This window comes from Phascolarctos cinereus, unplaced genomic scaffold (genome assembly GCF_003287225.1).
Source record: "Phascolarctos cinereus isolate Bilbo 61053 unplaced genomic scaffold, phaCin_HiC Scaffold_4;HRSCAF=312, whole genome shotgun sequence".
In the NCBI taxonomy this organism is placed as follows: domain Eukaryota; kingdom Metazoa; phylum Chordata; class Mammalia; order Diprotodontia; family Phascolarctidae; genus Phascolarctos; species Phascolarctos cinereus.
Genome location: NW_027555847.1, coordinates 486,850,937 through 486,864,136, shown reverse-complemented (window position 1 = coordinate 486,864,136; position 13,200 = coordinate 486,850,937). Strand labels below are relative to the sequence as shown.

At 39.5% G+C, this 13,200-nt stretch overlaps 1 protein-coding gene and 1 long non-coding RNA gene across 2 annotated transcripts in view; one reads left to right on the top strand and one right to left on the bottom strand.

Moving 5' to 3' along the window:
• The first annotated feature begins 2,807 nt into the window (after positions 1–2,807).
• Positions 2,808–12,207, top strand: LOC110212511 (uncharacterized). Its single transcript, XR_013486227.1, has 3 exons — positions 2,808–4,741; positions 7,065–7,144; positions 11,293–12,207. It is a non-coding gene; the product is annotated as an uncharacterized LOC110212511 (long non-coding RNA).
• PRKDC (protein kinase, DNA-activated, catalytic subunit) overlaps positions 9,647–13,200 on the bottom strand; it is a 166,070-nt gene continuing 162,516 nt past the window's right edge. The window contains 2 exon segments of the mRNA XM_020992492.2: positions 9,647–11,499; positions 12,372–12,511. Coding sequence (XP_020848151.1) covers positions 11,295–11,499; positions 12,372–12,511 — 345 coding nt within the window. The 3' untranslated portion in view covers positions 9,647–11,294.

The following is a 13,200-nucleotide window of genomic DNA, read 5'->3' as shown; positions in this document are numbered from 1 at the left end:
AGAGTCTCAGCTTAATTTGGCACCCTGTGAATGGATCATTGCTGTACTCTCCTACTTTTGAAAGATCAATGAGAATTATAAGTGAACGTTGCTAACTCTAGTTTGTGTATGTGTGTGTGTGTATTGTTCAGATGTGTCATTTAATCTTTGGTAGGAACTCCTCGATGATGAAAACCCTTCACCTGATATAAATTTTACCTTCAATTTATAGTCAGAGTTGCCTGGGGCACTGTGAGGTGAAATGATTTATGCACAGCCAATATGTATCAGAGGTGAGACTTGAATTCATGTCTTCCTGACTCCAAGACTGGTTTTCTACCCATTCCTCCATATTGCCTCCTTTGACTCTACTTTTAAGAAAACTTTCTAGACTATCATACAAAATAATCATTTTTACTCAAATTTTGTCATTTTTTGGTGTCAAGCTGGTAACACTTATTTCATTTAGAAGGGAATACCTCTTTTTGTTTTATTTTTTAAAATTTATTTCATTAACTAAAATCTACCTTGTCACCCTTCTCCTTTCCCCTTCCTAATTGAAAAAGAAAGAAAAACAAAACCCTGTTTACAAATATATACAGTTAAGCAAAAGAAATTACCTCATAGGCTGTGTCCTAGAAAATATGTTTCATTCAGCACTTTGAGTTCATACCTGTTTATTAAGAGATGGGTGGTGTGCTTTATCATGAATCCTCTGGAACTTTGGCTGGTCTTACATTGATCAGAGTTCTTAATTCTTTAAAGTTGTTTATCTTTACAAAATTGTTGTTATCATATAAATTGTTTTTCTGGCTCTACTTACTTTACTTTCTATCAGTTCATATAAGTCTTGCAAAGTTTCTCTGAAAACCCTGTCTTCATCATTTCTTACAGCACAACAGTTGGGGTTTTTTTGTTGCTTGTTTTTTGGTTAGGCAGTGGGGTTAAGTGACTTGCCCAGGGTCACACAGCTAGTGAGTGTTATGTGTCTGAGGTCGAATTTGAACTCAGGTCCTCCTGAATCCAGGGCTGGTGCTCTATCCACTGTGCCACCTAGCTGCCCCACAGCACAACAGTTTTACGTCACATTCCTGTAACGTAATTTATCCAGCCCTTACCCAATTAATAGGCATCTCCTTAGTTTCCAGTTCTTTAACATTGCAAAAATAATTGCTATAAATATTTTGGTTATAAGGATTTTTGCTATAAATATCCTTAGTTTGAGTGTGTTTTACTTAGGACATTGCTCCCTTAATCTACCCTCCCTTTTATTCCTCTCACCCGTCTCCCCTTTCCTTTCTGATCCCTTACTGAATGAAATGTAATTCAGTACCCAATGAGTGTGTGTTCTTCCCTCCTTTGACCAGTTCAGATTAGAGTAAGGTGCCAATATTGCCCATTCTCCTCACCCTTTTCTCCTTCTACTTATACACCCTGATTATATGAGATAATTGTCCCCATCTTTCTTCTCTCTTTTTCTCTTTCCATTCTTCTTTTAATAATAACCTCAGCTCCTATTTGAGAAAAACTGGTGGGAAAATTAGATAGCAATATGGAGGAAAGTAGACTTAGACCCACATCTCACACCACATAAAAAGATAAAAACTCTTGCTTCATCTCTTCTGGGAATTTTAGGTGAATGTGTTTTTCTTTGAAGCTCTGTTTGTAGATGTTTTGGAATTATTCTGTATTTCTGGGTTTGTGTTTTGATCATCCCTATCACCATAATAGCTTTTCATGGTGGGATTTTTTTTTTTTGCTTATTCTTCAAGCCTACTTTCTAACTTTGGACATTATATTAAGGTTGGGCACTGTTTACTTCTGGAAGGAATATCTGGGCTGAGCTTGAGTTCTCTGGGGTCCTGCTGCTGCTTTCCAGGAGTGTTGAGTGTTACACTCTGGTTCCCTGCCCTGTTTATTCCACCATAGGCTTCAGCATAGGCCGGAGGCTGGATGTGAGATCCTCACTCCACTCCTAGGGTCAGAGCCACACAGCTACTCCTTGCTTCTGTACAGCGCAGTACAAATTCTAGGGCCTGTGACTGCCCCTTACCCTGGAATGTCCTTAGGTAAGTCTCTTCCTTAGTCCACCCAGATTCAGGGTGGACTACTTGGGCCTGGGTAGTGAGCAGCAGAGCTGCCAGTTGGCCCCTGTTCCTGCATGGTGCACAAGACTAGGACCCTCTGTGCTGGATCTGGGACTCCTTCTTGCCCAGTTGAGTCTTTCACTACAACAGAATGTTTAATGTGGTCATTTTTAGGTAGGCCCCATCCCCAGTATCGCTCACGTGGACTGGAAGAATTACAGCGTGAGTACATTCAGTTTGTTGTTTCCTAGCTCTCTGCCAAGGAGTTGTGGGGTTGAGGTCAGCTGAACTTCTTTCTACCACTCTGCCATCTTGACTTCACTTTTTGTTTCAGAGATAATATATGAAAAGCACTTTGCAAACTTTAAAAGTATTCTATAATGTTAGTTGGGCAGCTAGGTGATGCAGTGGATAGAGTTTCAGACCTGGAATGAGGAAGACTCATCTTCCTGAGTTCAAATCTGGCCTCAGACACTTACTAGTTGTGTGACTCTTAGGCAGCTCCCTCAGACTATCAATTCCAGAGCAGGTGCCAATCTGCACAGGGAAAGGGAGTTTCCTTACTGAAGTACTGTGCACCAGAAATCACAAGTACAGAACAAAAAACCATCAATATGTTAGCTATGATGGAGTACAAAGGGACTAGCTGGGGATTATGCTACCTAAAATGAAAGAAAAGGGATAGTTTGTTTTCTTAAAGTATTAAAATTAATCATAATCTATATAAGCTTTGATAGGAAAATAAAATGATCATGTGAGGAAAATATATTCTCCCCCAGTATACACTTTAGAGGTTAGCCTGGGAAACAGGTAAGCAGTTCTGAGATACTTTGACAACTTACCTTTGACACAAATCACTCATTACTGCAAGCAACACTGAATTGCTGCCATGTGCGAAGCAGTGTGCTTGGTTTGGGGGACAACCCAAGAGGGGTTTCCAAGTTGAATAGAAGTGATCCCTGCCCTCACAGACCTTACACCCATGAAGTCACAGAGCTCGGACAAAGGCTCCTTTTTTTTTTCCTTTTCTTTTTTTTTTTTTAAAGCAGTGCAGAAGAATTAAAGCAAGGTTGTCTCCAAACATTCAGGGCTCTATTTGCATAGGCTGAGTCACATATTGACTTAGCAAGCACTTAGTGAATCATTTAGCAAATCTGGGCAAAGTTGAAACCCTCATAAATAAGAAACTTATCAATGACTGCTAGCTTCCCAAGCTTGAGAACCTGGGGTGGCTCTTGGTGCATCACCCTGCTGGACCCTTTGGAAGGTAACTAAGATAAAAGATGGCTGAGCTCAGGCAAAGCTAACCCATATATATATTAGTGTATTTCAAATCAGCCATTTAATTCAGTCAAACATTCATGAAGTGCCCACTGTGTTTAAGGAATTATGGTAGGTGCTGGGGACGCAGAGACAAAAACACAACAGTCCTTTGCACTTCAGGAGTTTACATTCTGTTGGATTCATTTTAAACCAAAGGCCATTTACTTGGCTTCTGTTACTGCCACACTGGATTTTCTGCTGCACTGGTAGTATTTAAAACCATTGTTCTCCTGGCGCTTCATTTTCTAAAGAGGTCATGTATCCAGCGCACCCCCCCAGGACATTAATAGAAGTGGACCTATCAAAATGCAATTTTGCCACTATATTAAAACCCATTTACTACATACAAGAAAAATAAAATAAAGTGCCACCTGGAAGGTGGATAATACTGGCTAAGTTTCTAACTTGAAAGGGGCACACTCATTAGGAAGGAGAAAGGGAGTAATATTGCAATTTCCACTTGAAGCTACTTTTTCTTGTGTTTGACAAACTGACAGCCACCACAGCATAATTCTGGGAAGAGCCATCATGTTGTACAGCCAAAAAAAAAAACCCCACATGTGTCACAAGTTTAAGTGGATATCTTTAAGTAGATATCCTAATGAAGCATCCTTCTTCCAGATTTTAAATATTTGCATTGTCCACATTGAACCTTTAGCCTTTCCCCCCTTAACATTAGAGAGCTATTCGGCAAGCCAGATGGTCAATCATATCTTTTGCAGCCGCTGATGAAATCCTATGCTGTTAATTCACACGAATTAGCCAGAATTAACCTCAGAGTCACAGTGAGAGGCAGTCCCATTACGGCAGGTGTGTGCTGAGCTGTTAAATTTCAGTGTGAGCCTTTACGCCATGGAAATTGACAAATGCTACAAATCAGGGCATTACTGTTTTGTTGAGTATCTAGTCTCGACTTAAAAAAAATGATGGAGAAAATGTTAAATGTTAATTAAACTTAAAAACGTGTCTCATTTCACCCCCAGGGAACTGGTTGTTAAACATTTATCAGCATACTAGTTAGTGCATGTAGGGCAGTGTGATAGCCACACAGATGAATGGGCCAAACATCGCCCATCTACAAAGCAGATGAAATCTAAAGAGCTCTGGACTATGGAAAACCATGTGTAATTGTGGGGCCAATTGGAGCCCCATCCTCGGAGAACATGTAGAGTGCTCTGCTTGCTGCCAAATCAGATGGGATGGCCTGGGGAACCTGCCTCTCGATGGGTGTGATGAAATGTAATGGAAGGTTCCGACCTCCGCTTAAGAGCATGCACAGCTATGACTTTTTCTAGTCTACCAACCACATGGTGAAGAAATGCTTTTGATTGCCTACTGGGCTGGAATTGGGAGTAAGTTCACAGGACTCCTTTGGGAGCAACTTATCACTTTGTCCTGCTCTGGTGTCCAGGGAGGAGGTGTTGCTGTGTGCCTCTGAGAAGGGGCCTTGGGCCCCTTAATCACCTGGAGTCGGCATGAAGCTGTGAGAGCACGGCCATGCTGTTGCTGAAAGGTCATACCCATGGCCTCCTCTTTCCACTCTGGGTGGTATGAAGTCCTGTGTTTGCTTCTGTCACCATATGGTGAAGAAGTATTGGAAATGAAACAGACTAAGCTGCCCACTTGTAATCTTTGAAAGATCAGGAGAGCCATCAAACATCTGGGAGCTAGAATCCATGCCAGGGATTGTGGACAGTGAGCATGGTTCAGTGGCACCAGAGCAGTGAGGATCCAGTGAGGTCATTGGACTGACCCTGAAATCATGACACTAGTAGGTCCTACGATAGAAGTGAAGGGGTGGGGGCAAATGATTTCAGATTGAACCCACTTACCACAGGCACTGAGGTGGCAAAGGAGGGAGTGTGAGTCTCAGAGGGGAAATGTTTGTACTTCTGCTTTTGTTAGATCCTCTCAGTAAATAACCCTTTGTAAAAGTTGGTCGAAGTTTACTGGTTTTATGAAACTGAAGTGCTAACTACTGGAAGGTATCAGTGATACAAGGGAGATCCTAACGGTACTTGATGATTGATATGATGGGAAAACGTGCCAGAATGGTAAATCATTAGAAAAAGCCACCCCAACCCTCCAGGGCTATCCCTAGATCCCCAAGTGGGAATCTCTACTTTATACTACTTGCTTTAAAAAAAAATGTAAAAATTCTACAAGTTTCTTCCCAAACTGTTTTGTATGTCTACTTCCTCCCAAACTTCTTTTGGTTCTCTTCTGTCCATTGTTTAATGTATAGAGAGGGATCTGGTGAATGTCCAAAGTGCATGACCCTACTCAGCTCATGGCTTGGAATGGAAGTGTCTTGGACAGCTAGGGAGCTGGGCAGACATTCTGTCACTGGGGCCAGCATTCTCACCACGGAGTTAGGAAAAGCCTTTTTTAGTTGGAATTGCAGTGCAGTGCAGTGAAGTCAGAAAGGTCCAACGGAGTTTTACCATTTTTCCTGCAGTTGTAACTTGTGAGGATCCCTCTGTAAAATGGAGATCCAGTTTCAGAGAGTATCTTGTTTGAGTTCTGTTGTGTTTGTGGAAGTCCTTTTTGGGTGGGGACATTTAATTTCAGAATAAATAACATTTGGAAACTCCCCAAACTTATGGGGTAGCTAGGTGGCACAGTGGATAGAACACTGGCCCTGGAGTCAGGAGGACCTGAGTTCAAATCCGGCCTCTGACACATAATACTTCCTAGCTGTGTGACTCTGGGCAAGTCACTTAATCCCAATTGCCTCACTTAACAAAAAATAAATAAATAAAAGTGCATTTTTAGGGGCAGTTAGGTGGCGCAGTGAATAGAGCATTGGCCCTGGACTCAGGAGGACCCGAGTTCAAATATGGCCTCAGACACATAACACTTACTGTGTGACCCTGGGCAAGTCACTTAACCGCATTGCCTAGCCAAAAAAAGGAAACCAACCTCCTCAAACTTAAAAGTCCATAGATTTAGAGCCTGCAGAGTTCTTATAGGCCATTGATTCCAACACCTTCATTTTACAGATGTGGAAACAGAGACCTATTCAGAGCCACACAGCTATTAACTATCTGAAGCAGGATTTGAATTTGAGTTTTATGACTCTAAGCTCAGTGCTCTATCTAGCTCTATCTAGCTACTACCTAGCTCTTCCTTCTCCTAGATTCCCTTTCTCCATCACTGATACTTACCCAGTACCTATGTTTGAAACAGTTCGTAATTGCTTTTCCTCTCCCCACATCAAATCACCTCACTAAAGCCTAGAGGTTCCACCTTGGAAACATCTCTTAGCATGAATAACTTTCTTATTCTAACCATGATTATCCTGGTGCAAATCCTCATTACCAAATGCATGGGCTATCATAGTAACAGCCTCCCAACCAGTCTTCTCATTTCTGGCCTTGGCTCCCACCAATCGATATTTCATGACTAATATTCCCCATCCACTAGAGAACAAAACATCAGTGTTGTTCCCTATTGCAAACCTCAAAACCTCCTTTCCGACAATCCAAATTCTATATTTCCTTCAAGCTTCAACACAAGATTCTCTTGAACATGTCTTAAGACTAAAAACCTTTCACTGTATGCATTCTTGTACTTTTTCCTTGGCAAAATGGATGGAGTTCCTAGTGTTTATTGCATGGACTTCAGTTAGCTTGTCTTAGAGTTTCTTTATAATTGTTTTCTGCTTACTTTTAGATGATAAGCTCTCGAGGGCAAGAACTGCACCTTCTTCTCCTGCATAGTCTACTATGCCTAGCATAGGAAATGGACACCAGGTAAGTACTTGGTCAGAGCTTGCTGATCAAGGGCTGAGGGCCAACCTTTTGAATGCACAAATAGTCCTTTTTTTTGATGGATTGCTACAAGTGGTATAAAATGGAGATTCAGAGACAGCTGGCTATACTTCCTGACTCCCCCTCCCCAGGGGATACCCCTTCAGGGTTGAAGTGGCTTTTTCTAATGATAGATCATTTGGGTGTGCTCTCCCCTAATATCAATCACTAAGTACAGTTAGTATCCCCTTTGTATCACTGATATCCTCCAGTGATTAGCATTTAAGTTTCATATAAGCAGCAAACCTCAGTTAGTGAGCCTTACTTAGTGAACTTCTGCATGACAAAACATTTCAGGATGCATGGAGCAAGCTGGCCAAACATCATGACACTTCAGGGCACCGCAGGGTAACATTTGTCTTGTTTGCCAAATGATTCTGACATTATACTCAAAACTACATGTAAAATAACCCTCTACCTTAAAGAATATCCCGAGAAAAAGATTCATCGGAGTAGTGTTCCATGTTTACAATTTAATAAGCATTTATTAAATGCCTACCAAATGATGAAGTCATGACATCATAACACTACAAAGCTAATTTCTACATTAAATGAAAACAATGTTACACTTTACCTGCCATAAGCATCTAAATACCTTTCATTCATTTTCTTATCTATCAGACTGTCAGCTCCACGAGGGCATGTTGGAAGCCGCATTCCAAACAGTGCTTTACACACACCAACTGTTCGATGAGCCGGTCCCTAAGGGACAACTGAAAGTGTTTTGCCTTCCTAATGTACTACATAAAATGAGTTACAAGTCAGTACACTGTCATTAAAACAATAGACTGGAAATTTTAGGACAAATGCAGTGCTGTGTATTTTTAGTGCATTTTTATTTGGTTATTTATTGTTTGGTATGACAAAGGCATCCTTCGGACCTAATATATTTTGATCCTAATATATTTTGTTCCCAGAATACTGACCACATTGATGCACTTCATTCAGGGCTGTCCTTTCAGATTCACAGTCCTTTGGGGGGAAAAATGATTTTAATCTATTCAGTTTCCTGGCAAAATCTCTCAGCTTGTCTTTGAGATCTCAATTTTTTTCTACTGGTTCCCACACCTGGAGCCAGAGTTCCTGCAAGCCTAAGGCATTCCCTGTGGTTGTAGGGCATGCCAAACTCTGATGCTCTATCAAGAAACTTGGGAGCGAGATGTAGTAAAACCAGGCTTTAGTCCAGCAGCAAAAAAAGAAAAAAAAAGATGCTTCAGTTTCAGAAGTATAAAAGCTCTTCCTTAAAAACTAAATATCCTTCTTCCCATTATAATTAGTAGGGATCTCTTTAAATTTACTCTAGGTAATCTTTGAGACTGACTACGATCCCTGGAGGCGTACCACAGCAAGCAGCAGCACTGGGACATTTCCAGGAAGGAGATTTTGAAAAGAGCATTAGGAAGGAAAGCAGCCAAAAGAAAAAGAAATTAGGTTGGCATATTGCATCCTGCTCATTTTGTAGATGATGTCCTCTCCCCTCTTGCTGAGGGCCTCCTTTGGGTATGACGCAGCACAGCATTGATATTGCTTCAGGTTTCGTTACTCCTCCAGATGTCTGGCTTGAGCCTCAGTGAAGTTGTGCAGAATGAGTTCCACGAGACTGCTCCTAATCACGTGATCAACACCTGGGACCTAATCTCTTATTAGTCTGGTGGCACCCAACGATGGAGATGTGATCAGCTGTTTTTGTGGGGATAAGCGTTTCTCCCTCTACCCATCTCAATAGGTCGAGAGTGAGCTCTAGCGTAGTTACTGAACCTGAGGCACGACTGGTAGCTTTAGTGACTTGAAAGGTTGGGAGTCAGGACTGTGGGAATAGGTGGCTTGGGAGGTGACAGTATTTGATCTATTTTCACTGTTATTGGATACCTGTTGCTACTACAATTCACTACAACATGAGGTTCTTGTGATAAAATACTGACTTAAAAGGAAACACATCAGTGAGGGCTAAGAGCTGTTGGTTTGGGTGATAGTGACCTTACCATGTCATCAGTCTTGGGGTAGCTCCAGGTATGACATTACTATTTGCAAAATCAAATAATCTTGCTTGCAACAACCACAAGCCTAAGTTTTGCTCTTCAATTATAGGCCAAAGTAGTCAGACACGTCCCTCATAAACATGTGATGAGGGTAATTCACCATCTTGACTGAGTTTTTTGGTTTATTTTTGGGTGAGGCAATCAGGTTTAAGTGACTTGCCCAGGGTCACACAGCTAGTAAATGTCAAGTGTCTGAGGTCAGATTTGAACTCAGGTCCTCCTGACTCCAGAGCTGGTGCTCTATCCACTGCACCACCTAGCTGCCCCCTGACTGAGTTTTACAATTGGTTTTTGAACACAAGGTAAGCTGCAGCTTGGGGATTTTTTTTTTTATTGTACTCATAATTAGTTATGTAGTCATTTCCAAGCAAAAAGCTTTGATTGCAGACACTTCCATACAGTAAACTTGAAGTGACATTTCTTTTATTGATATAAAATGTAAAAAGTAGTTCACAAGTTCAGCAATTTCACACAATGCAGATAAATCAAACTCATTCCACATTATAAGGAAACAAACATTTAAAATCAGGATTGGATATATTCAGTTGCATTTGCATATGTGAGGGAAAAAAAATCAAAATTATAATAGCTAAAGAAAATGGAGTATTTTTTGAACAGTCCAAATCAAAAGTTAGCTAAATTCTGGTCTGATTGTCTCCATGATGCAGCAAAGAGTATCCACTGGATTTTATACATAGTAGATTTTCACATACATGATCTCACTTATTTTTCCTGAAAAGATAAAATATTTTGGCTGAATAAATGTCATTTGTTGAGAACACTCTTCACAAAATATAAATGTTTCAGTGCCATAATGGGATCCATCTGACTATACTAGAATTAACTAGTGACACAATGCATTACTAGAGAAGTTGAATTATTCTGTCGAAACTACTTAAAAAAAAAAGACAACCAACCTGTATTATTCATTTTCCTTTTAACAAGCCCCAACTCTAGACTTTACAACTTCATACCTGCCAGACATGCTGTGTCCAATATTAACTTTATTATACCTATCATCATTTAAGCCCAATTTTATTTCACACTGAGGTCTACGAATGGTTCCAAAAAATTAGTCACCATAAAAAGCATCACTGTCCTGAGGACATGTTAAGGGGAGCTGAGACTTCAGTGCTTACTAAAGAAGTGATTTTTAATTACACAATCTTGTTAATTCTAAATGAGTTCTTCACTGATCTGTAATGCTTGCAGTTTTGTGTTTGAAGTATGGAATTTCTTCAAATGTAGAGTCATTTTTAATATTTCACAAACAAGACGCATTGTACTTTGGTATCATTTGTCAGCATATGTGGGGATTCATTGAAGTTATCTTTGTGCTGAGGATAAGAGAGGAATGTAAATGTATAAGTTTAACTCAAGGCACTTTTTATCTTTTCTCCTTTATGGATCAGACTAGCAGAAATTGGTCATATAGGCCAAATTTTTCTCAAAGATTTTTTCTTTTAAGTAAATCTGCCAAAACTGAGAAGAGGAAAAAAAAAACCCTATAAAATGGATCCAAAATAGGACATTAGTATGGGTCTACTATTGTTTTATTTATAAAGAAAAGTTAAAAGACAGTAATTACAAGCAGCAAATAATGTATGCTTTTGGTCTTTTTTTTTTCCCCCAGATTCTGGCTACGGGTGGGTCATTACCTCCCATTTCTATGACCAGTTTGAATAATACATGAAAATTTCAACCTTATTAGTTGTCAGTTTGCTAAGAAACTTCCCAAGATGATAGTGGATAAAATCACAACGGATGTAGGTGGATAGCTAACTTGAGCATCTAGAACATGCTTAAATGAAAAAGACCTATAGTTTTTAAAAAGCATCTCATCTTTGGTCTTGGTGTGGGCCTATATTTTTTCTCCTGCTATAAACGTTATTCTTACTGTTATAATGGCATTAGTTTTTATCATGACCATGAATCACATTCAATTCCACAAAATGAAGTTCAAACTAGGTTTCTTTTCTTCAGTGCTTCAGGGCCTATTTAATTCTAAGAACTTCAGGTAATTTTTCTTTGATACCTTCCTCTTCTCTACAGATTTACATCCAGGGCTCCCATCCTGTCCAAGTCCTGCCAAGCACATTGGGGTCTGTAGCCTGATCCATAAGACACTTGACTTGAGTCTCTTCTGAAAGCCCGTCTTCTGGTTGTTCAGCACGAATGTTGTAATCTCTATTTCCTCGAGCTACGGACACATAATACTCAAAGGCAGAGACTTTCTCATGGCCCAGGCGTAATTCATCACTGAAAAAAAAAATCACATTATTTTAAACCATGTATTTGTTTCTTTCTATGGCTGTATTCCTTACTGTGCTATGATAATCTCTTCATTTCATCACTTACAATAAATTCAACAACCCCAATTCCATGGAATCATAGGATTTTTAGAAGAGAAAAGGACCTCAGAGATCATCTCCTTAAGCAAAAGCTACAGAGTTCATCAAGTTTTTCTCTGGCCATTTTCCTCTTAATTCCCAAGAATAACTTTCTCCTTCGGGTTATGGAAGTAAAAAGCGGTTTTGGACACTTACATTTGCTTGAAATTTCAGGAAAATCGTTCTTAGTATTGGGGAGGACCTTTCAGATCATCCAGAGGTACCCCTGACGGATGCACTGATCCTCTCTACAGCATCCCTAACAAGGCATTATCATCTAGCCTCTACTCAAATACCCACAATCATGGAAAACTCAAGTAATCCATTCCATTTTTGGAAGGTTTTGATTATTAGAATGAAGAACAACTTCGTACTGAGTCGAAATCAGCATTTCTAAATGACAACCTAGTATCAATAAAGATAAGTATCAGAGGTTAAGATGTAACAGGAGCCAATGCTTTCTAGTTTTCCTGTTTAGTGCTATGCCTATTAGGCTTCCTTAATTTTACCCTTAAAGAGCTAAAGGAAAAAGAAAACTTTGTAGTATACAAATACAATATTCTCTTGGATGGTCAAATGACTCTTTTTTTTCATCCTTCTCCAACCCCCCTCTTCACCCCAGAAAGTCTCAGATAACCTTTTAAGACTGGTTTAAAAAAAAAGTTTATTTTCTTCATCTTAGCAAGGGCAATTTTGGTCATTAACACAAAATCGAACAAGTCTCATATGAGTAACACTTACCAAGTAATGACTGCAGGATTGGCTCCTGCTAACTTTCTCTTAGCATAATTTATTTTCTGCAAAGGATACCAGTTTATTTCAGTAATGTTGATTTCTCTGGTCCATGATCCTCCTTTTTTCAACATCTTTTGTTCAAAGTTCTAAAGACAGAACAACACTGTTTTTTCCTCTATGTAGCAATTATATAATCATGACCACAATCACACAGAACAAATTCCCAAACAAACTTCCAGAAATGGTTTCCAGGCAAACTGATGTCTATGCCTAATTATAACTAGGCGGTGTTAAAAATGTATACCAGTGTTTATGAATTTAATGACACAGTAGATTGAAGTTATTTTTGAATATATGTTCAGTTACACATGAAGAGGTTCACTAACTTTTATTCTTTATGGCTTACAAAGAAACTCTGAGGTATATAAGGTGGGGGGGGGACAAAATACTAAGTAATAAACATAAATATGTGATTCAGGTAAGCTCACTGTTAGATGTTTCCAACTTTCAGACATTATGTCACAGAAAGGACATCCAAAGAATTACCTTTCCACCCACAGCTCAACTATGTCAGCCTCCACTGAGCTTTCCTTTCCTCTGCCTTAACCAAGATGAACAACTATTTGTCCCTCTGGCTTCTGCTCAGTTTTTATATAGCTAGTTTTCAGGCAAGATGAGCCTGACATTTATCATCTACAATTTAAATATTAGTTTCAAATAACACTATACAAAGCAATAAAAATACGTAAAAGCTTTACTAAAGTTATAATCTGATGCCTCTCAGGTTTATAATTCAGTGAGGAGACAGCAGAATAAAAAAACTTAATATAACCAA